Below are 24944 nucleotides of genomic sequence, written 5' to 3'. Positions count from 1 at the left end.
AGAAATAGCATAAGTGCTGTACTATAGCAATATACATACCTGTAGCATAATTGTTACCTCTTCTTAAATCCTGGCAGTCAGTGTTTTTATATAACATGACAGCCCGCTGCTGAACAGTGTGGATCAGTGCTTACTGCTGAGATCCTGAGTTGTTAATTTTTTTTAAGTGCCTTCTATGTGACATTACTGGAGCCTCATGGTCTGTGTGACTACAGTAGTCCTGAAGCTTGAAACCTGTCCCATATCTTACCAAGACTTTAGTTCACTGCATTTTTTAATTTAGCAGTTGATTTCACTCTTTTAGAATATCTACAGTCAGACTAGATGAAGTGTCTTGAAACTGTTCCACATAGCGTAGTAAGATATGTATTCTGGACTTGAAACAAAGCAGCTATAAAACCATAAGTCTTGTAAGAATGTGGCATTTCCAACAACTTAAGTTATGTGGCATATGCATTTTTTTAAAAAAATGTGTAGATTAACTTAAAGTTGTGGGAACAGAGATAAGTGGGAATCTCTTAATAGAACCAGTTAATGTTTGTCTGCTAGGTCCAAATTATAGTGATGGGTCATAAGAGAAGAGTAGAATTAGCAGATTTTTAATTTTCTGTAGCTCTTAAGTTTTTTTTGATGTGCAGTGAATGTATTTTGATGGCAGTGGTTTTTCTTTAAAAAACCTAGCTTAGTGCTTGCAAAATTATTTTAAAAGATATATTCAATTTAGTCAAAATGACGATGCTTTTGCCTTTCTGTTATATCTTGCAGAATGTTTGTTTGTAACCTTATGCAAAAACCCCAAGATTTATTTACAGATGTATAAGTTAAAATCAAGAAATGCAATATTAATCTTTATGATGTGAAATATGTGCAAATGGAATAACTACATTTTGTTTTCTTTACAGAAACCATAGCCCGTTAATGAGTTTTGGAGCCAGTTTTGTCAGTTTTTTGGTGAGTTGATGAGAGCAGAGAGTACACATCTCTTCTTTTGTGGTTAATGTTTGTATGTGTTCATAATGGTGGCTACGATAGTTTGTTTCTTTTTATGAGACTTAATTTTTTCAAAGTTTTAGATTAAATGTAGCTAGAAGACAAGTCATTATGTTATATAAAACTTGTTTACTTGTGGTTTAAATAGGAAGTAAAGGTTCTGCAATTCAGCTTCTCAAGTGTATGAAATATTTATGCATTCCATTAAAAGAGCCATAATAAAACCATCTCTTAAATGAGCAGTAGAGGTATTATTAAAATAATACTCATGAATACCATTTTCATGATAGCTTTTGCTATTGAAAATTTCTCCATCCGTACTGCCGTGTGAAAGTTGTTAATTCAATCCCATTCACTTTGCTTCACTTTTGAATACGTGAGAACTGAGAATATTGACTGACTAAAGTGCCATAATGAGCAATTTAGGGTCTGTTAAATGCTTTTGTTTTTTTTTCTTAATGTATTAAAAATGAGAATATCTTATATAAAAATAGAACAGGCGTATTAGAAAATGTTTTCGTCTTGTTTTTTTACACTGTCCTAATTCTGACTTTGCTGCTTAATCTTACATCACACCAGAAATTTATCTGGTATGGCAATACTCTTTTTAAAGACAGAATTTATTATAATATGCCAGAAATAAATAAGTTGTAAATGAAATTTATTTTAATACTCTCTAGTGTCTGTAGACTGTGCAATATGAAAAAATATATTAGTTAGGAAACCTCCTGGGGCGGATGCTTGCTTTTAAGTCAACGGAGAGAAGAAAGGAAAGAGGGAGAATCTCTCAGTCTTGCTTATCTGAATTGATGCGCTGAACAGTGTAACATCACAGTGCAGCATCAATGGATCTTGAAAGTATCTTGCTTAGCTACTGTTCTAAACATAGCAGCAGCACTTTGTGTGCCTGTGTCATTCAGAGCTTTTGTTCAATAAAGCATCAAGAAAAGAAGTTTCTTGTCCTGAAATTCTTTCTAAATTGGTACAGCAGTAGTTGGAGTCAGATCTGGTTTGGTTTTCTTTCCCTCCTACATATGTAGGGACTGTGGTTATTATTTTGTATAATGCAATAGCTATTAGTTGTTACTGACTTTGGAGGCCTATTATTTATGTAGATGAATTATATAAAAGCAGTATCTGCACAGATGCAAATCAGGCCTTACATAACAATAATTGAAAATTAATTTATATAAATTTTTCTTCCACTTAATGTAATGTGATGGCATATTCAGTTTGACTGTGTATGAAGCTTTAAGACAAGGGGTTAGGACTTAGTATGTTCTGATTTGTCTTGAGATTTTGATAAAGCACCAAATCTGTAGTTTGGTGTTTCTGTGTAGATCTATGTTTACTGATGTGTGTGTGTATTGATACTATTTTTTAAAGTTTTATTGCTAAGTTTTTTATGAAGACTTTTGCTATCCTATAGCTTTTGTAGAAATAAAAATGTTTGTGGTTTTCACCAGTCAAATCTGTTTGGTTTTTGGTAGAATGCCATGATGACATTTGAAGAAGAGAAGATGCAACTGGCGTGTGATGACTTAAAGGCTACAGAGAAACTTTGTGAAAGTGAAGAAGCTGGAGTTATAGAAACAATCAAGAATAAAATTAAAAAGAATGTAAGAACATTTTTTGTAAATTATAAAGTTGTGTATTGGATAAATATTTCTGGAAACTTTCTGTCCTTTTTGTATTTTGAATAGATGATCTTTGGTATGTGAAGACCAGTTGATATGAATAATAAATTTAGAAATTAAGTCAATTATTTTGCTTGGTTTTCCTAATTATCATAAAATACTCGGTCAGGTATTTCTTCTTCTAAAGCAGCAGGTTGTGTTGATGTTTGTAATTCTATTTTTAACACCTCAAATTAGTGACCTACTAAAATGATTTCTGGAAGCTCAAAGCCTGTCTAATTCAGAATGACTTTAATTCATACATGCTCTAGTAATGTTCAAAAGTTGTGACGCTAAGGCTGCATAGTGCTGTGTGCCAGGCATATTCCTAGGGAATTTTTCTTCCTGTTTTTAGATTTTTCATTCTAAATAATGAAGGAAGAATAATGCATGCAGATTGAGAACTAATTTTAGTAGTAGTATAGAAATGTGCAGTGAGCGGCCTGACTAGCAGTCCTACAGGTGAAAAAGAAGCCGTTTCTCTTTAATATTCAGTTTACTTGGTAAAAATATTGAACCTGACATACTTAACTCTCTGCTTTTAAGAGGCACTGTATTTTCCCTGCCATTTGTCATATTCGCCTTTCTACGGTCTTTCTATCTAACATCTTTTAGTTGAAAGTCTGATGCATTTAGTAATAAATTAAATTTAAATCTGTTCTGAGTATTTGTAGAATCTTAAGAAAAATAGATGATAGTATGTGTGTAAGATTTCCCTGTTTGAGTAGCACCTTGCTAGATGATCTGTCATAGAAATTTTAGCATAGTTTTTGCACTTCAAAATGCTGAGTAAATTTAGTAGCCTAAAATTAACTTGCATTTAATAATGGATTTTTTAAATTTATCAGATTTAGACTAGTATTCTGCATTAACTCCGTTAACATTTTTCTGTGCTCTGTGTTCGTATATTCCGAACAGGTTGATGGACGAAAATCCACCCTATCCATGATAGATCGTCTACAAAGACAAATAATTGTAGCAGACTGTCAAGTCTACTTGGCTGTGCTCTCATTTGTAAAACAAGAGTTATCAGGTGTGCTTTGGCTTTAATGTTTAGATATATTTTTTGCATGGTATCATTTTTAATAAAGCTTGGTCATAAAGCGGCAATATGACTGTCAGTAAAGATGATTGTTTTGTAAGAAAGAGCAAATGCTTCCCATTTGAAGCACTCCAGAATTGGTACACTTAGTTATTTTTCTACCTTTGTGTGGGTATTAGCGTCATGAAATAAAATGAGTTGGATTGCTACAGATGACAGCTTTCCACTTTTTTCATAGCAATAACCATATTCAGCTGATTCTCCTTGGGTAGGTTGGAATCCTTTGCATGTTCCCATAGAGGCATTTGAGAAGTTGGTGTGAAAATAGGTAGCGTCTGCTTGCTTCATGTGGCCTGCAAGATAAAAGAGGTTAAATCCAGGGCACTGGGAAAATCCTAGTGTCCCATATGTGTTATGTTCTTGACAACTCAGGGAGATGACAAACTGCCAGTGGAAGCAATTTCAAATGAAGTGTGTTGAGGGTGGAACTGCTGACTCAGTTCTTATTCTCTGGCCACCAACGTGCATCCTTGTATGCCAAAGAGCTTAATCCTGTTTTGTTGAGTACAAGCCTCGTCTCAGCTTCAAAGCTGTTTCTAATGTTCTTTTGTGTAATTTTAAAACATGTCCTCATCCGTGAGTGTATAGAAAATGTAGTCAAGGTCATACACAAAGTGACTGCATTCCCAGGTTCTTACTAAATCAATGAAGACAAAGGGATGGCAGTCAGACCAGATTGTGAGTGAAAACCCTGCTGATCAGCTGAAAGGAATCGGGAAAATAACACTCAGATTATTTAAAATCACAGTAAGATCTTAAATCAGGGACATAATGCTTTCTGTGCTGTGCAGACTTGGTTTCTTCCAAGCCATGGCATCAGAAATGAGCTTGGTTCTAGCTAGCAGAAATTCAGGGAACATTTTTGTCTGCTCTACGAACTAAAAAATATACCTGAAGTCTTTAGTTAAAATTCAAAGTGGTTAAGTGCTACCTCAGCGACTGCTGGTTACTGCTGTTTCTGGACTGTTGGATTCATTATTTCAGTTTTTTGAGTATATTACCTTTTTGATTATGTATAAACTTCTTTTGTTTTTATCATGTTTCTGTACAGAAATAGCAACCAGATCATTGAAGTGAGTGTAATTTCCAAAAAAAAAAAAAGAGATCATAATCAGTGGATGGGTGACGAATTTTTTGTTTTCCTTCCTGGAGGAGTTTGACAAGAAGCATATGATAACATGAAAGCTGCTTTCTCATATGCCTAACACATTTTAGATTTTCTTTTCCACCCTCATGGATGTATTACAAATAGTTTCATGATGAAATTAGTAACACAGCAACTTATGTTAGCTTCCCACAGCAATATTGAACTACCTTTTCTTGATATTTACCACTGCTGTCATGGATCTGGCTACTTTCAAAAGTTTGTGCTCGGAAATCAGCTCAGTGATGGGGCTTGATTTAATATTTATGTTGAAAAAGTCAGAAATTCATTATTTGTTATATTGTTTTATTTTAGTATATCAAATCTATTAGGGTTATGCTGTGCTAGTGAACTGTTAATGACAGCACACTGATGGAAGTAAAGCCTAAAACTATTCTTTTTTTCCACATCGTGTCCTTTGATGCATGAATCAGAGCACAGTAGTTAGCTATTAGCAGAAACATTTTCTACAGGGTAAGTAAAATGTGGGTTTCTCCTTATTATTTGTCTGCTGCATTGCTATACATAGTTGTATGAGCATTCATCTTGTGGTGAACCACATGACTCTTAAAATACTCTACGCAGCCAGAAAGTGACCTAATTGCTTAAAACTGAAGTAATGTTAGTCTTGTAATGCAGCTGAATCACGGCTTGCATTTTTTATTATGACACTTTAATATGGAACTCAAGATAGAGTGTTGTTTTTTTTAATACTTGAAGTTCATCTTGACAGAACCCTTCTGTCACAACTGTGAATACAAATTTTGCAGTCTTTGTCAGTGCAGTTTCTTAAGACTATCCAACTAGCTTTATCCTGTCTTCATACAAAAAGAATCCAAAAAGAGGTAGTCTAGTCTGTGATGGTACAGAACTGTGGCTTTTGGTGGGTTTTTTTGGTAACTGGATGGATTTTGTCAAAGATGTCAAAGGCTTATAAAGAGTGGCTTGGTATTAATAGTGTTTTCCCATTGTCTGACACACCCCCCTGTTATGATCTAATTCTGGCATCAGTTGCAACACTGATCTCTGCAAATTTCGTGATATCTTTAGAACACAGCTGCTATAACCATGCTTTTATTTTCCCTCATTTTTAGTCCCTTGTCACTGCAGTTCTGAACTCTCAGGGCTCTATCACAGACAAAATGCTGGCGTCTGCTTTTACAGTTAATGTGTACAAGTATGAGTTTTTCTGTTTGTGTCCTGTCACTATTCAAGGATGTGCCATTACAAGATGAATACTGTATAAGTAGGCAGATCGGATATCTTCATCTTTTAGTGTCGTGCCTTCCTTTAGCCTCCTGTAAATAGGGTAATGAGACTGAGAATTCTCTCATTGAGTCAAGTGAGAATGCTAAAGACCAGGTTTTTTAGGGAAATTTAGGTACCCAGCTTGCATCTGAAATTGAGGAGGTTAGGCAACTGAAAAACATTTTAAAACCATAACATTTCTTCATTCTTTTATCCTTATTTTTTTTCTTAATTAGAAGGTGCTGTGTTCATATGAGAGGCAGGGAAATGATGATGTTGAACATCTTATTTTCTAACCCAAAGGAAGGGGTTTTCTAAGTATTTTTCATATCAACTGGCTTTTAACATAATTTGGGTTTGAGATGTGTAATCTTTTCTTCAAGCTTTGCTTCTTTCTGCTCGCCAGGCAGTCTTTTCATCTCCACTCTATAGTGGAGCAGAATCCAGCGTTAAGTTCTTTGATTTTGCTATTTCTTTCTGACAGTTGTATTGCCACGTAGCTGAAGGGAAGTCCCTTTGAAAAGCACTTGAGTTCATAGTGCCCGGTAAGAAAGATCTCTTCTAAAGGACAGTAGCTACTACAAAATCTTTTATACATTAAGTTAATACAAGTAGAGCATCCTGGGATTTGTGAAATAGCATTTACTGCTATGTTCCTCTTCTGAAATATTGTTTTTACTTTATTTTTTAGCATACATAAAAGGTGGGTGGATACTCCGAAAAGCCTGGAAAATTTATAATAAGTGCTATACGGACATTAATACACTTCAGGAACTATATCAGAAGAAAACAACTCAGGAATCCTTGACTTCTGATGCTGCAAATGATAATCATGTTGCTGCAGAAGGTGTAACGGAGGATTCGCTAAACAGACTGAAAGGTGCTGTTAGCTTTGGATATGGACTTTTTCATCTTTGCATATCCATGGTGCCCCCAAACCTGCTCAAAATCATCAACCTGCTGGGTTTTCCTGGAGACCGCCTACAGGGGCTTTCTTCACTGATGTATGCAAGTGAAAGTAAGGACATGAAGGCCCCTTTAGCTACGTGAGTAGCTATATTGAAATGCTTTGGTAGATAACTTAGTACTGAAAGTAAGTAACTGGAAAAAAGTCAAAACCAAAAAGTCATGTTGCTTTGAAGGAAACGACAGCAGGTAAAAGAAACTTGTAGTTTGTTGTTTAACATGGCATGTTTTAGTAAATTCATCACTTACTAGTGTATGAGATCTCTCTGCTGTTAGTTATTTACATGTATTTGGGGTTTGTGTCAGTATTTTGCTGTATTCTTGAGTAGCCGCTGTTCTAATGTCTAATAATTCATATGCTGACAGAGTAAATAAAAGTACCCTCTGAAGGCTGAGTAATTTTATCTTAGTTACATTCTCTGCTATGGGAAGCATACTAATTTGTATGAGTCATTAATGTCACGTAGGTATTTATCCTTACTATTAGCCAAAGATCTTTTCCAGTTTATTTATAATTTTAGCATCTGAGTAAAATGGGATTGTCCCGTATAATAATTTTAGAGAAGTGGTTTTTGTGTACTCCTTTTCTTAAGCCTTCGTACTGCATTCGGGTCTTTTTATGAGGTGATGGGTTAGCCAGACCTAATTTAAACTGCCCTCATAAATGTGTTTATTATTCCATTATCTTTAAATTAATGCTTATATTACTGGGTGTACTGGTACCATCAGGTGTCACTTTTGAAACATTGACAGCAGAGCTAAAAGTCTATTCTGCTTGACAAGAATTCGATTTCTGATTAGTTAAGAAAGTGTAAGATTAAATGTTCCTGTTGATTTGCTCTTTCTCCTTTCTGGAGAAGAAAAATGGTATTCTGGGGGGATGTTTCCTTCTTCAGATGTTCTTGGAAATCTTTGTGCTCTGCCATCGTTTCCAGGAGCAGCGCAGGTCATGGAGACGTCTCCCATTCTGAACACTGGATGTATTTGTGCTTGACATTGATTTCAAGTGTGTTTGCTGATGTGTGTTTAGCTTTGTTGGTTTTGTTTGGTTTTTTCCCCTCTAATGAACTACTCATCTTCAGAGTTTTCCTGTGGATTTTTCTTTTTTAAAATTGGTGGAGTTCTAAAGTCTCAACTGCTTTGATGCTATGAGCTTGATTTGTTACTTCACCTTGGGGTAGTGTGCACTGAATTGTATGTTCAGGTGCAGTTTAGGAGCACATTGGTGTATGGCAATAGTACTGTGTTTGTTTTAAAGCCAGGTTGTATAAGAAAAGATTGAGATCTTTCTGTGTCTTTCAGAACTGTTTAAAAATTTGCCTGTGTAGAATGTTGTCCTTAAATTTCTGGTTTTGAGCTGTAATCGTTTTTACTCTTCTGTTTCTTGTAGATTAGCTCTGTTGTGGTACCACACAGTTGTTCGTCCCTTTTTTGCCCTTGATGGCAGTGATAACAAGGCAGGGTTGAAAGAGGCAAAGGAAATTCTTGCAAAAAAAGAATCTGCTTATCCAAATTCTTCTCTGTTCATGTTCTTCAAGGGAAGGATACAGCGACTAGAGGTACTGCATGTTTTCTTCCTTTTGACTGATTTCTGCCCCTCACCCTTTCTTATTTTTGTTTTTTTCTGATGTGAATGAACTGTACAAGCTTCAATAAATTATGACAAAAGTATAGATAAATGGAAAGATAAGTAAGAGGGAAGGATTAAGTCCATCCTAATTTCAAGTTCACATGCCAAACCTGCTCTTCAAGTACTTCTGTGGGAATTAATGACACTTTGAAATTCTTTTTCAGCTACTTGATACATTTGTAGCTCTATGCTAAAAGGAAGTGCTTTTGGTCACTCATGAGTTTTTTGTGGTGTAAACAGCTATTTAGGTTTTGCTTGTCAAGCTAAAATATCAGTATTTTCTGCTGAGTACATAACATCTATCTTCCCCTTTTCATTTTATGCATTGTTCACATACAGCTAATTCTCTGCAATAATTTCCCTCAAATGACTGCTTTTTCTTTTAAGAGGTCAACCTGGGATGTTTTATGTTCCTATGGGTGAGCTGACCCAAGCAGCAATGCGTTCATTGAAAATGTGTTTGTGAATGCTGCTGCAGAGTGCTATTCAAACACTGCAGTAGCTTCCTGGTTTTGAGCTGAGTTGCTCTTTAGGAATTTGTGATAATACAAGATGGTGAGGAGTACTTCACACTGCTCAACTCCTAGCTGCTGCTCTTACCAGACAAGATTATTTCTGCAGAGCTATTACAGTAACAACAAAACCTAACACCAAAGCACAAAACCAGAATGTTCAAACCCGTCATCTCAGCATGATAATTACAAGAGCTAAACCAGATCTTAATACTGATGGTCGTTCTTTGCTAGGGTTTGCGGTTAACTCTCAAATAGAGCTTAATATTTTGAGGGAGGTAGCAAGTGTAACAGGACAGAGAGGCAGGTTTCAGTGGCCTATCAGACTTTGCAGGCATATTCTTGCATGGGATTTGGATGTTGTTTCTCTTTTTTTTGCTGGCTTTCTGAAAGCAACAGTGCATTTGAGGAATTACACTGTCACAGACAAGCTGTCAGTCTTTGGGAAGTATTGCTGTTTTCTGAGTGAGGAAGATTTGAAGGCTTTTCGTTCAATTATATGCATATTCCGTTCTTATACTAAAAGCCAAATTTGTTAGGAGTAGCAACACAATGAACACAAGTGCAGTTAAAAATGTAGATGTGTTGATTGACAGATCTCTTGGTATTTGGAACTTTTAAATTATTTTCGTGCTTAGCATAATGAGGAATAAAATTCAGTTACTGTACGATTCTTATGACTTTTAGGACAAGCTGGGACAAAATAGTAAACAGAAGTTGTCAGTAAACCGAGTGTATGTTTCAGTGTGTAAATACAGAGGACAGGTTTGGGATGAGTGTCAGCTTTGTGCAGTCAGTCCCTTTCTGGAGTACCGTTATGTTTCAAAACAGAGTTCTTTACATGTTACCTTACAGCATTTGTACATTAAATGATGCAGTATATAGATACCTAAGTTTAGCTCCAAGTGAAACAGTTTGTGCCAGAGACAGTGTGGCCATGTTAGTGAAGTTAGCTTAGGCAAGGAGAATGCTGTGTATTATGCTAGGGAGTTATACCTTAGTTAGCAGAAAGCTAATTGGTTGCTGACAGGAATTAAAATATCCCTTTGCTATCCCTGCATTTGTTTTTATGAGAGCTTTTCCATTCAACAGCCTCTTCCCTGCCCACTGTCATTGCTTTGTTCTAAGTGGTACTTTAGCACTGAGGCTTTGCTGTGTGTAAATGTTTTGGTTATACATCTCAGGCTCTTCTGTAGATTCTGTTAGGATTTTACAAGCTTAATTTGCCCAAATGTTGACAGAGTAGTGGAGGCAGGTGTGTGACTGGAGGCAATGGAGAGCTGCACTGGGTTTCTGCACAATACACTTGTGGTTGGTTACTCGTGTCTCAAATCTGGGCATGGACCTCAGAGCATCCCTTGTACATTCTGAACCAAGTGCACAGGGGTTCTTAGCTTACAAACTAAATATGCTGGGTTGTAGTTTCTGCCTCACCTCCAAGGCAGGTGATGAATGTTCCTGCAAAGCCTGGGAAGTGCTTATGTGCACTTCCTTGAAATTGTTAACACACAGGTAGGTTTAAATTCTTTCCACCAGGTATGGGAATATTATTTTCAGGTAGTTCACCAAAATTGAGAAGTCTATCCTTCAACCTATGTGCACTTAAAAGTATACCTTAAGCTGAAGTGTATATATCTTATAGCCTTTATTATCTGTCATAATTTAACAGTTCTATGATAAAATTTAATTGTACATAGGTGAAAGGCAGCTTAGACATTGTTGTACAGAAGAGCTTGTGTGTTCTGGACGTACACACCAGTCATGGTCATTGTAGGCTTTGCGTTGGAGCCTGCTAGCACTCAGTTCATCAAATTATTTGTAGCCTTTGATCCTGCAGTGTTTTGTGTAACTTTCAGCTGATGGTGTATTCAGCTTCTGTTAGCAAGTCTGCATAGACCTATATATCTGTATGCGTGTATTTTTTCTTTTCTATGGAGGAAAGCAGCAGTAAGGAGCATAGTTCAGACATGGACACCTGGAGGCAGGGAACCTGTTCAAAAAGCAGAAGCAGTAATACAGGACTGGACAGTGAGACACAAATCTGACATGGGGGAAAATTGCCAAGGAAGGCAGTCGAGGAGAAAGGAAGATTTCACAGCAACAGTGCTATGAAAGACACATGAAGAGCACGTGACTGCATAACGCTTTGTGTGCCAAAAAGCATGTATGGGTATTAGACAGACAGCCTTAACAGACTTTGGTTTCCTAAGAAGTAGCCTTACAGGTACTACAAATGTGAACCAAATGATCTTTCAACTTTTTTCCCAGATTCACATTTGTTGTGGTTTATGATTTGAGTCCCGATTTGAGAAATGAAGTCTGAAAGCATTTAGAGACTATTGAAATGAATGAGTTGAGGGAAAGGAGAGGAGGATGATCTGGGAAAGCTGGAATGAAAGTGCACCAGAAAGTTAAAGGTTGCACTGGTAGGCTGATCAAATGTTTCCTTTTTTAAATTCTTTTTTCTCCAAAGAGTAGGTTGACTGCACATTGAAAGTAGCATTTTTCCTGGCTTTCACACTTCGGCTGTTTTTATGGACATAACTATTGCTGTGCTTGACTTGTGACTGTGTGGTATATATTCCAGCCTCACAAGTATTTCTTTGTGACTGACTGACTATTTCTGTCTTTGAAATACTTTCCACTAGGGCTGAGAATGATGCTGCATGTAAGCTTAAGCTACTAAAACCAAGTGAGAATAATGTTTTTGTTTGTGCCTAAAGGATACTTAAAAGTGTAATTAGTATAATAGCTGCTGAAACCCACTGGTCTGAAATCCAGGGTTTCTGGCTGTACCCTTGGGCCTTTCTTATTACTGTGAAAATAAAAATATTGCCATCCATTTGCTAAGTGTGTCTTGTCTAATATTACAATTATGTTAATAAACATCAGTGTACTTTTGAGATTGTGACTTAGGCTATTCGAGTGTGGTATTGTGGCCAGTAGTGAAAGATGAGCATAGTGGCAGCATGCCAGAAGGCATTCTTATTTAGGGTGAGGTGGTGTTGCATGGAAAAGTAGACTGAAGGCAAAAGTAATAATAAGCATTGAAAAGTCTTAAATAAATTTTCTGGAATAAAGTCACAATGATGTCTTAAGTGAAGAAATTTTCAGAGCTTGCATAATGTTAAGGCTTATTTTTAGGAATTGTGCTGACCTGTGTAGTTACTTGTTCTAGGCTGTAAAATATAGAATCCTAGTTTTACTCTATTATGATTTTGTGGCACATTGCGGAAAAAATAGGGGGGTTGGTTAAGGAATAGAAAATACAGGCTTTGATATTTCCATATAGTGTTCTCCAGTGTAAATTGTCCTTTTTTACATATTGTTTGCTGGTTTTGCCTTAATTATGAATACGACTTCTTAAGAGCTTTACAGGTTCATAGTGCTGATTGAGAATAGAGAGGTCCTGGGGGAGAGAAAGTTTCCAGAGATTTCAGAACAACTCTGTGTCAGCCTGGGAAGTTGCCCTGGCTTGGTAAGCTCTGTAGATGCTTAGTTAGTCGGTTGGGGTGTTTTTAATCTGAAGTCAAGAAATGTAAGATTATGGTTCTCACATTAGCTTTAAATAATCGTTTTTATAGTTATGTAGTTCTGTATTTTACAGATTTCATGGGTTAATCTTTCTTTGTCTTTTTATTATGTTCAGGAGAGGCCTGAGTGATGCCTGTTAAAGGAATTACAAGTGTGTGTAATGTATTTTTAAATTTTTGGAACATCAATTTCAAGTGTCAGCCATGATATTATACTTGCACTCTTGGGACTTTCTAATTCTTTCTGTTTATTCTCTGAAGCGGTAAACTGATAGTAATTAATTTATTTTGAGAAATAACACTAAGAGTAGACATCCATATTCCAGCATGTTGTCACAATCCCTGGAGATGATTGAAACTTTAATTATTAAGCAGTGTCTCTGAAACACTTACTGAGCTTGATGCTTAAGGAAAACTTGGGCAGATGTCAAAACATTTGAGCGATCTAGAAAGTGAGAGAATTGGATTATAGAATAATGAATATTCAACTAACTGGACTTGGATATGGCTAAATCATCAGTATTGCATGGACTGCTCCAGGCTGGTGTATGGCTTTGCAGATAGTGATGTATTTGCCATTAGTCATTGTGTGGAGTAACATGCCCTACAGATAAGTGATTTATATTTTCAAATGTGTAGGTTTTTCAGGTTTTAGAAGGCAAAGTATCAAAATACTCAAGTTTTGGGGTTTTTGGTTTCTTTTTTTTTCCATTTTCCTCAGAGGCATTAAAAACATAGATTTACTGAACTTCTAAACATCTTAGCGAAAAGATAGTTTTAAGCTGCCGTTACTTTATTATTTTTTTAAGACTGGACTCATAACACTTATTTTCCAGGAAGTCCTGTTGGGGCAATGCAGCATCAGTGGAGTAATGTGCAGTGGAGAGACTGTGCTGCTGCTACAGATGTAAACTAGGTGTACATTGCTTGGGCTCCCTGGTAACTTTGAGGGCAAATGTACGTTGCCTGTCTTTCTGTGTAGTATATTCTTCTGTCATGCCAACAGGCATCTTAGTCTAATCACCATTTTATTTTCTAAGCGTACGTTGTTTATATATTGGTACAGCTGTGGATTCCTTTGCTAGCAATTGTGCTCTCTTGATGCAAGGTATATGATTTATGGTTAAACTGTTCCTTAGCAACTGAAACAGTTTTCCTTGATGAGGCACAGAAGAAAATCTAATAAAGTAACTTCAGAGCTGTGTGTTTGTGTGTGTATGTGGTCTTAAGATATAAAGCTGTAGATTGTTGCAGGATTTTCTGAATTCTGTTATGCTTGCCTACAATGACAAGTTTGCTTTTTCAAGGGTTTCTTTCACTTAGGTGCTTAGCCAGCAGAGAGTGGCTTAAAGGTTCTTCTGTCGTATGAATTATTATATTTGTATGTGAGAATAAATATAGGAACACTGTTAAAGCAGGTAGAGGCCATATTGGGATATATAGGGTGTCTCTGTATAACATTAAGTGTTGATTTGCATACCCTCCTTTATGATGATTGTTACAGAGAAGTCCCATCCTAGACTAGGGAAAGTAGAGGTTCAGTCCAAAGAAGTGTCATTCTAGTTCTTACAAAACTGTCAGCCTCTTTTTGCCAAGCTGTTGGTAACTAATGATTTTACCGAAATGATTTTTTAATCTCATGTGCCTTTTTATCTTCTTACATGTCACGCAGCATTTATGAACTCTCTAGTAACCATTGCTTTAAGTGCTTGCTGACGGATGTGGAAAAAGGTGGAATAGGTCAAAATAAATGAAACTAAACTTTAAAGAAACCCTTAATGGTGAAAACTAAACTTTATTGACAGATGCTAAAAATATGACTTTCAAAGATGGAATGACTGTTAAGATTAGGAAAGAGATTACTCAAAAGCTTACTGCACAAAACCAATGAATTTTGGACCTACTAACAAATAGAAGGAATACAGCCACGGATTTTTAAGGCTGAGAGATGGTCAGAACTGGCTGTAAGGTTTTGGCGATCGTTACTACATTATTAAACTACTCTATTATCCCACTTCCCCTTTAACGCAGTAGTGTTCTACATTTCTCTATTTGTATGACTTTTAGGGTGCAAGTTCCTTACCATATGTTTAATTTTTTACTGTTGTATGTGGTGGAACTGATTGCTATACCAATCTTACAAGCAAACGCTCTGCATTCTTGTCTAAAGTTTCATTTAAATATACATCTGAGTTGCTTTGTATTACTGATTCTTAATTCCCTTTTCTCTTTGGCTTCTGTATTATGTTGCATATAATTAATATGGAATATATGGAGAAAATCTGTTTACTATGGGACCTCTTTAAGAGCTTGCTTATAATTGTAAATAAAGGCTTTGTCATAATTTGCCCGTACTGCCATTCAGAAGTGATAGGGTTGAGAGCACGAGAAGGAGAGAAGCTGGCCAAAGGAATTGCAATGTGGAGTTGGTATATTGAATTAATATTAGGCCTTCCCCTTCAAACTGTTAGCTCTAAGGTGGATTTTAGCTCATTGCAAATAACCTAGTGTCTGAAATAAATTTTGAGATTTTCCTCTCAATGACATGTTGTGCATTTTTCATCTAGTCAAACCAGAGTCTGCAATCTCTAAGACACTTCAGTTTATTCTTTTTTTTAATCTTATAGTTATTTTCAAATACCTATTTACAGGAATCTGAATGTTTTCTTTGAAAATTTGTTGGATGATTGGATTTTGATAATTTCGGACATCTGATTTTTATTTTTTTTTCCTTCTTTCACTTTTATTAGTGTCAAATCAACAGTGCCTTGACCTCGTTTCATACTGCTTTGGAACTTGCAACAGACCAAAGGGAGATTCAGCATGTCTGCTTATATGAAATAGGTAAGTTGGATATGCATACAGTATAAATAGCTCACTTTCAAGTTGAGTACAGTAACTCCGATAAACAAACTGGATTATTTTTATTAGGATTTAAAAGAAAGGTTTTAGAATATTGGCCCTTTGTCTTGGATGGATTATGGTAATAAACCTGTCGTCTTGTTTGGAAAGTAGAATTCAACACTCATCACTTTAAAGTTTTCTGCGAATACAAGGTGTGATGCAAAATCAGAGTAGGCTATAGAATCAAGGGCAAACTGTTCACCTACAGAATCTTATTTAAAATGAGAAATTAATTAATCAGAGTTTTCTGTGGAATCACCTTTTCTGTGCCAAAACCTAATCAATCTGGTGAAGTTTGCAGGATCCGTATTTCATGTTCATTTCTTTCTATCAGCAGCAATATATGCTATGTTTTCTAAATTTGCATACAAGTCTTTAGAGTGGAGAAGATGCTTTAAGTGTATCTGGTTAAGGGAATCTTGTCTCAATGGGGAGGAATAAGGGAGCAAGTAGTAGCTTTCTAAGTTTCGGCATCCTACAAAATACAGTATTTATTAAAAAAAAAAGAGAGCTTTCGGTGTCTGTATAGGTTTATTGTTGCTCTGAAGTAGATTTGTTTTCTTGTATGGAAAATTGCAATTCAACATTTCCCAGTAAATTTAAACCAGGATTTAAGTGTATGTCATTGATTTGTTTTGGTTTTCAGTTATTGGTGTAATTGTTAAACTAGCTCCAGCTGTCACAACAGACTGTATTTCAGTAATGTTGACATCAAATTTGAATTATTGTGCTTTCTCTGGAGTTAAATTAGTCTTGTGTTTAGGTTGGTGCAGCATGATAGAGATGAATTTCAAAGATGCGTTTGAATCCTTTGAAAGGCTTAAAAATGAATCCAGGTGGTCCCAGTGCTACTATGCTTATTTAACGGCAGGTGAGTATATTCAGTGTGTTGGATAAGTGATAAATCAGTGATGTGGTGATGAGGTTTTGGCACTGTTTTGTTTTGGAAAGCTTGGTGGTGCACGTGCACATAGTGCCATCCCACCTGCCTGCTGCTATTGCAGCTTTGTCAGACTTGACTTGCATCATTATTTTCATTCATATAATGCACACCCACTTGTGTGTGTAAGTGCTCTCTCCTTCTAGATAGAGTTACAATTATGATTAGTGACAGATCATATAACAGTGTATTGCAAAGATTTACTGAATCATTAGAGGCTGGGTGGCATTAGTTCCTTTAATGGGTACAGAAAAGTACTGACTTGTTAATGATCACAGAGGGTGCCTGGGAGAGTTGGCGTTTGTGTGTTTATTAAATCTCCAGTATAGATAATTTCTGGAAGTGAGTGTGGGTTTTTTTTCCTGTGACTGTTATGAGATCTAATCTTAATTTTTCCTGTTTCATATCCCAGTAGTGTGAACTTATTTTTGTGTTCTTACAGTGTGTCAAGGAGCCACTGGTGATGTCAATGGTGCTCAGAATGTGTTCAAGGAAGTTCAGAAGCTTTTCAAAAGAAAAAACAATCAAATTGAACAATTTTCAGTGAAAAAGGTCTGGTTTAGCATAGGCTGACTTATTTCAGCACATTAATTACATATGATAATTCTGTTGGATTCTTTTTGGATGTAGTTTTGAAGGATGTATCTGTTTTCTCCTATGTTGCTTGTGTGGAATTAGTGGAAAGGATTCTGGTGGAAAAACAACAGTGTCATGTATTTTAAGGACCTAGCAAAGGAAATGTGAATTAGCTGTTCACTTTAAAACTAAAGTAATTATTAAAGTTAAAAATACATGATACTGCAGTTGCTTTGGTAATTTTCCTTCTAGCTTTGCCTTTCTTACTCCTTTTTATCTTGTCTTGTTCTCAAAGCCATAGTTCCTTTTGAAACCTAGGGGGTGTCTAGGGAGTATCTCCCAACTGATGATCTTGCAGATGTTGCTGTTTCAGCATCCAGTCAGTGTGTACTTGGGATTGTGAAATACAATAAAACAAATCTAGGCTGCATAGAAAGAAGCTTTCATTTTGATCAATATGTAAGCCCTTAAATCAATTGAAAGGTTTTCCTGTTTAGTCTTAAAGTCTTTAAGCTAAGTTACCAGCAACTTTATTTTCATAAAATTGTTGGATGCTTTCATGAAACAGTTAGAATTACTGTTTGTGATACATTGTTTGTGAATATTACGTTCCCTGTAAAAGGACAGATGACACATCTCTCTTCCCTCTTTCTCCCCACTTTGCAGGCAGATAGATTTCGAAAACAAATGCCAACCAAAGAGCTCTGTGTCCTGGCATCCATTGAAGTATTGTACTTATGGAAAGCCCTTCCAAACTGTTCCCTCTCAAACTTACAGCACATGAGCCAAGGTATAATACAGTTCCTTGATTTATTTATTTACTTTTCTAAAATAAGGTGTATAGTTTTCTTCTGTTGTGTGGAGTATCTGATTATTGTAGCATGAAAATTTAAACCTGTGTGCATGTGTGATAGCAAAGCAGTTTGAGTAACAGTAGAATGACACATTAAGATTCAGCTTAATGCTGCTGCTTTACCATTTTCGTAGGTTTCTGGGAGAAGATGAATGACCTGCTGCATATAGTTGCTTTTTAGTCAGTTACATTTGCCCATTGTTTAAAATGAAACAATAGTGTGATATTGTTCAAAGTCATTAAACTAAATTTAATTTACTTAAACCTAGCTACAAAATAAAAAAGAAATAAAACTACCAATACAATTCCTCATGTCAGTTTTCTTCCAAGAGGAAATATGTACCTTTTGAGGTCATCTGTGACACAAGGGGTCTGTTTATCTTGGCTTCTGGGACCATCTTAGTTGTGAAAGGAGTGTTTTGTGGTTGCATCTTTCTTAGTCTCCAGATGTCTTTGGGTGTCTGTCACGTGAAGCTCATGGTAGCAGTGGTTGTCAGGAAGTTTTCATTACTCCTCCCTCCATCCAGTTATCAGTCTTGTTTGCATTTTCCAAGCAGTTTCAAGTTATTACCTGCTCATGTAAAAATAAACCCAAAAATGTCTGCCACTGAGATACTTACTTACTTTTTTCTCTAATTGTGAAACTTGGGGGATTGTACGTGATTTTCATGTTAAGCTAGAAAACTACCAGTCTTTAAGTCAAGAGTCAGAACTAGCTGTGGGGGTTTGTTCTAGTTTTAATTTAAGATAATTTGTCAATTTAAATTGTGTGATGGCACCGAGTTACATTCAGTTTTCTAGTCCCAGAGACAATGGTAAAGGCTTTAAAATTAGATTTACTTACATAGAAATAGATTTCAAGATGTTTTTTGTCTGTCATTTTCCTTTGGAACAACTAGCTTTAAAGGTTATAAAGACTACATATTTCTCTCTTGCACACTGAGAAGCAGTCTTCCTTGTACAAGCTTCTAGCTGGTGGTGCACATTTTAATGTGAAATAGCAGTGTAGATTAAAGTTCAGAGATACGCTTCTTGTAAGGTTTGACACTAACAGCTGTGTCTGCATCAGTGATCCCTGGTTGAAGATTTTCTGCACGGTGCAGATGTTGTTGCTGTGCCTTATGTGTATCTCTAGAATGGTGAGGTGATAGGGGGTTTTTTTGTTCGTTCGTTTGCTTCCTCTTCTCTTGAACAATTGCAGTATAATTTGCTGGGGTGAGTTTCAAGGCTTTCTTCAGGGCTAGAAGTTGACTTGAAAAATAAAGGAACTATCTTTTATCCACATGTATCTCTGTAAGTAAAATGCCAAGTAACTTGAGACTTGTAATGCGAGCAAGGGTTGACAGCCTTGCGTATTGTGTAGCGTCCAAATACTTCATGGTGCCAACTCTTAGTTATTCGTACGTGGCTTATTTCAGTTGCGGATTAACTGTGTTGTGAATGCAGAGCTAGTTAAGATCTGGCGAGGTTTATGAGATGAGGCAGAATGTGAAGTTAAAGGAGCTGTACTGCTCCAGGCACCACAGTTCAGGTCCTTCTGAATGTATGAAAAGCATTGCAGAACCACCTGTATCTTGGCCTTCCTGGAGGCAATGGTGCAGACATGGTGGCTTCTCATGGAGCCAGCTTTGCTTTAACAGAGCTGCTGCTAAGAAGCTTGATCAAAATGGAGCCTGATTCACCTAGGGATCAGAGAGTCACAGAATGGTTTGGGTTGGAAGAGTCCTTAGAGCTCATCCAGTCCAACCCCCTGCCATGGGCAGGGACACCTCCCACCAGACCAGGCTGCTCAAAGCCCCATCCAACCTGGCCTTGAACACTTCCAGGGAGGGGGCATCCGCAACTTCCCTGGGCAACCTGTGCCAGTGTCTCAGCACCCATGATGAGGGGTGAGTAGTAGACGGTTATGTGTGTCATGACTCAGTTCTCTCTGGAAACAGAGCACTACTCAGTTGAGGCACAGTCTGTCTCTGGATTGTGGACCAGCTAAGGTCTGGCAAATAAGCCATATTCTCTCATCAGCAATGAGAGTTGTGATGCCAAATTACCATAGCCTGGGGTTTTAAGTCCAGTACAGATTTTTGTGCGTCTGTCGCTTGGCTTCAGTTCAGAACAAATCAGCGTTGTCTGAACTGCTTTCCCTGTGTTCCTTCTAACTTGGAATGTGTATTTTTCTATCAGTATCTGGGTCAACTCAGTTTCCCATAACACCAGGAGGAGGTGATTGTTTCTGAGCTTGATGTTTTAGTGGATATTTCAAAGACCAGTAGAGAAATGGATTCCCCTTGTGGGAAGAACACACCAACTACATCTGACTTCAGCCCATCCATTCCTGTTAGGAATTGTTCTCATGAGTAACAGATTGCTTGATGAGGTTCATACAAAATGGGTTGTATTTAAAAGAAACCAAATTACTTTGATTTATGTTAATGTTTACTAGTATCTCCTTTTTCTGCTTAAATTTAATCATCAGACTAAAAGTCACCATAGACCACAATTTTTGTCTAAGGAAGGATTTCAATCCTTCTTGTTTGTTTACTGAAATCTTTTCATTAAGCTTGCCAGGATGTTGATGATTCATCAGCTGTTGGCTTGAGGAACTTGCTTCTTGGTGCCATACACAAATGCTTGGGGAATTCTGAAGATGCTATTCAGGTAAGTTGTTAAATGATAATTTACACCATAAATCTTATTGTATGAGCTGTTCTATTGAACAGTAGATACCGAGTAAGATCGTTAAGCAAGCCATTAGTTCCTTATTAGACCTAGTGTTTTTTAATATGAAGTTGGAAAACTCCTGAAACCGCCAATATATTACTTGGTAAAAATCCCAACAGATCATTTTGCCTTGATACAGTAGTGTCAGTGAAAACCTCTGGGTCCTTACTTAAAGAATCTCTGCTATTGGAAATTTTTAATGTGTTCTCGTTTTAGCTTTGGATTAATTTCCAGTGCTTGAAGTTCAATGGTACTTCTGCATTTTTTAAGTATTAATCTATTACTGAAATTGTTCCTTTTTAATTTTTATAGTTCTTTCAACGAGCTGCTAGAGATGAACTGTGCCGTCAAAACAACTTATATGTCCAGCCATATGCTTGCTATGAACTTGGCTGTCTTCTGTTAGACAATCCAGAGGTAACCTATGTTTAAACTCTTAAAATTAGGGTGTGGAGTTAACATACCACTATACAATGAAATAAAAATTATAGGTGATGATGTACATTAAGTTTAAAAATTTATCTTATACCATGCATAAAGAAACTTACTACTTTGTTCTTTTGCAAACCAAGAAATGTAATGTGTTTTAGGTAATGACGTCTTAATTTTTCATGATCAAGAGCTTTAAGGACGTTCTGAGGACATTCTTAGTTATCTGTTGCTAACACTGCAATGACTTGTTTTGTTGTTACTTGGTTATATTTTTACATAAAAACCAGAGCTAGAGAGACCCTGGGATTCTCCAGGGCAGCTGTTACATTCCTGACCATTAGTGATGTCTTTCTCTAGCACTAAAATGAACGTGTCTGCAAACTTAGAGCAAGCAGTAAAGCAAGAATGTTGAGTGTAGCACCACGTGTTGATTATTATTTAGTACTTTACCATAAAAAGCATCACGAAGACTTCATTTTTCACCTCTCTGATCATGCCATGATGCCCATTTTTCCATATGTGCCTTGGAAACAGTATACATAAATACTGCAGTATGGGAATACTTCTGTCCCCCCTCAAGTTGCAAACAGCTCTCTCCCCCTTCACTTGCCTTAGTGTTCCTGCTGCTGGTGGCAGCAGAGGCCTGGCAAGAATGCCTTGGGTAGGCAGGGATTCGTTGTCTGCAGATGGCACTTAGTGTGGTGAGTGGATCCTTTTCTTACGTATTTGATTTCCTGTTGGATGCTGTCCAAGTTCGAAGATTACCTGTGCTTATCCTCTCCAAACAGAATTTGGTGCCTTCCTAAAATAGCTCCATGTTTCGAGATCAAAGTTACAGCTAGAACACTATGGTGTTTGCCAAAGGTCTCTTTACTTAGGGATTATTTATCCCCGCTCTTACAACTGATATCTTTCTAATTTCACACATCAGTGCCTTTTGGAAACCTAGCTGGACTGAGGGCACACATACCATTATGTGATTTCATTCCAGGGGATGTATAAGTACAGTGATCTCAGTCATTTAAATTTTGTTAAAGCTGTATGTGTTGGCATTTTGGGTTTAACTCTGAGTGGTGAGGTTTTTGTTGCTCAGGATGAAGAGGAAAATAGTTCATGTTGATGATAGATTTCATTGTTCAGGTCTTTGCACATACCGTGCCTCCTGGGGAGCCAAGTGAACCTTAAACTAGGGCGACTCCTGTACCATTTTGGGTGCTGTTTCCCTTCTCAAACATGTAACACTGCTGCTTGGAGTTCATGCTGCTTCACGTTGTACTTCCTGAATCAGATTGCAAGTTGGGGGAAGTGGTTACACTACTTGAACCCCCACATCATTGTATGTAGTATATACAGTAGTTGGGCTGATATTCTCAAGATTCTGTTTTCAGTTGTTTTTAATCTTGTCAGATTTAACCATCTAACTATAGCTATTTTCTGAAAACCTTGCTGCCCTACAACTTACATCTGAGCCTTGAAGCCTGGTAGGGAGGTCTGAGTCCAGTAATGTCCCTGATGCCTTTTTTTTCCCATGTTCATATTTAATTTTCATCATGTCAAATGTCTCTAAAAAATAAAGGTGTGGTGGGTAGCAAAGCTATCTGAAGATTTTGAGATATGGAAGCATTCCTTTCTTCCTCTCTGCTTTATATGTAGTATGTGTACACAGTAACTGCATGTACTTCATGTTGGGTGCTCGGGGGTTGAACAAACGTCATCTTGTGTGTGTACTGAGAAGCTACAGTAGTGCGTACTATGTGAGGGACGTGCAGGATGCTCCCTCTTGTGGTACTTGAGCAATAAGGAGATAAATGTTGCTTAATTTGAATGAAGTGGGATGAAGTATGAAAAAGCAAGAGCTAGAATTAGAGATGAGTGGATTTTTTAATAGAAAATTCCATTTACTAGCTGAGGTGTCATGTGTGAGAGCTCTATAATGGTTAAGAAGGAGAAGAGAATAAGATTTTATAAATCACATTTACCTGAGCGGCTGGGAGTATTAAAGACCTGAGCAACAGATAAAGATATGAATATACATTTTAGTACAAAAAGCATGCTGTTATTGAATTTCCTTTGCTTTAAAATTACTCATAATTACATGTTTTATTTACTCTGTCATCTGAATAATCTTTGTTATTTTAAACTTTAAAGATTTTGAGATTTCTGAAACAACTTTTAATGCTTAAAATCCAGTAACTTGTTTGTAAATAAATGGCTTAAACTTTGGTTAAGAAACAAAAATCACTCTATTGATCAATTAGTCACTTATCTGTAGCCTTGTTTCTTTCCCTGTGCATTGTTGTAACTCACCATCATCAGTAGCAACTTGCATTTAAAGTATATTATGTGTAATACTGCATTTCTTGGATGCCTTATTTGTATTTCTAGTTTCCTAATTTCAGAGGCTTTTTGTCTGCTCAGTACCTTGCTTTCAAGATAGGGATGCTATTGTGGGCTGACCAGCCCACATACTGAAGATGCTTTCTGTAACATTTGCAATGCATTTCTAATGCAGTGTTTGTCTTTTTGTAGACTGTGCCAAGAGGCAAAACCTTACTTCTCCAAGCCAAGGTAAAAACTAAGACACTTCCAAATTTATCTTTTTGAGATGAGAGCATTCTCGAGAAGTTGGGAGTTTGGGGCAGGGGGAGTGGATGTGAAGTGTTGGTGTCCCTCACCTAAAATCTACAACACTATCATGTAGATATACATTAATGTATACCATACGCATTTATGTATGTTATGTAGGTATGGATTTCTAGGTTGGTCATAGCACAGAGCCCACATTGGTGACCTCTCCTGGAGCGTGAGAACTTTGCCAAGTTTTTCAACTAAGATTTCGCTACAGGAAAAATGGCAACTCTCTGCTCCTTATCTGTTGTAACTGGTTTCTGCCTTGGGCACGTTGGGATTTTCTAAAGCTTTTGGACTTGCAGAACTTTCCAGGTGCTGTTCAACTCCATGGGATGCAAACAGCACCTTGGAAATGGAGCTTTCTGCTCACTTCACCAACTTGGAATTTCTGTAATAATTCTGTTGGTTTGGGTGATGCGGGAATATTGCAACACACAGTCTCCAGTTCGCCTCTTTTCATTGGTCTCTTTTGTAATGTGACTTCTTAAGCATTAGTAGTAAAATTACCTTCGCATTCTGTGAAGTGAAGGAGGCTAATAGTTATATTCATTTTTTTTTTTTTTTTCCCCCAGGAGGAATTTACTGGCTATGACTTTGAGAACAGATTGCACGTCCGCATACACGCAGCCTTAGCATCTCTAAGGGAAGTAGTTCCACAGTGACAGCCAGGAAGTCTTGTTACCCTTTCCCACAGTTTCTGCACTTTAAGATGAAGCAGAAGAAAAAGCTGTTGGGAAGACCAGCTTTTCTTCTGAAAACCACTTGTGCCAGAGACACTTACCTAGTATGGTCAGAGTTGGTATGGCTTAGTAAAACATTACAATTTTAACTAAAAGTAAATCAAGCAGGAAGAAGGTGAAGTGACCTTGTGTTTTTAACTCTTCAGTTTTTATTTTGTTTAAACCAAGCTGAACACAATTGCTTGTAACTCTGCGGGTGAGCCTAAATAAGCACACGTGATTTACTTCAACAATATTGGCGGGTGTGATTTTTACCTTTTAAAATAGATCTAAATCTAAAATATGCCAAGGGGAGCGCTTCTGTTTTCATTGGAATAATACAACAAAAGTAATTGGTGTAAATTTTGAA

The 24944-nt window shown here is 36.9% G+C and overlaps 1 protein-coding gene across 1 annotated transcript; it reads left to right on the top strand.

The window, feature by feature from the left end:
• The first annotated feature begins 903 nt into the window (after positions 1-903).
• Positions 904-24944, top strand: TTC39C (tetratricopeptide repeat domain 39C). Its single transcript, XM_010184499.1, has 13 exons — positions 904-951; positions 2481-2609; positions 3585-3699; positions 6852-7206; positions 8517-8685; positions 15552-15645; positions 16469-16576; positions 17088-17197; positions 17888-18011; positions 20632-20729; positions 21105-21209; positions 23754-23792; positions 24428-24944. Exons 1-13 carry the CDS (start codon positions 919-921, stop codon positions 24515-24517), a joined length of 1569 nt encoding a protein of 522 aa, XP_010182801.1. The 5' UTR covers positions 904-918; the 3' UTR covers positions 24518-24944.

Source organism: Mesitornis unicolor, unplaced genomic scaffold, assembly GCF_000695765.1.
Source record: "Mesitornis unicolor isolate BGI_N332 unplaced genomic scaffold, ASM69576v1 scaffold2305, whole genome shotgun sequence".
NCBI classification, from domain to species: domain Eukaryota; kingdom Metazoa; phylum Chordata; class Aves; order Mesitornithiformes; family Mesitornithidae; genus Mesitornis; species Mesitornis unicolor.
Note: the sequence above shows the minus strand (reverse complement) of the source record. Positions and strands in the feature narration are given on the sequence as shown.

Coding starts and splice junctions, on each gene's coding strand:
- TTC39C (XM_010184499.1), top strand. CDS start 919: ATGAGTTTTGGAGCCAGTTTTGTCAGTTTTTTG. Junction 2,610..3,584: donor AGAATAAAATTAAAAAGAAT/GTAAGAACATTT, acceptor TATTCCGAACAG/GTTGATGGACGAAAATCCAC. Junction 3,700..6,851: donor TGTAAAACAAGAGTTATCAG/GTGTGCTTTGGC, acceptor TTTATTTTTTAG/CATACATAAAAGGTGGGTGG.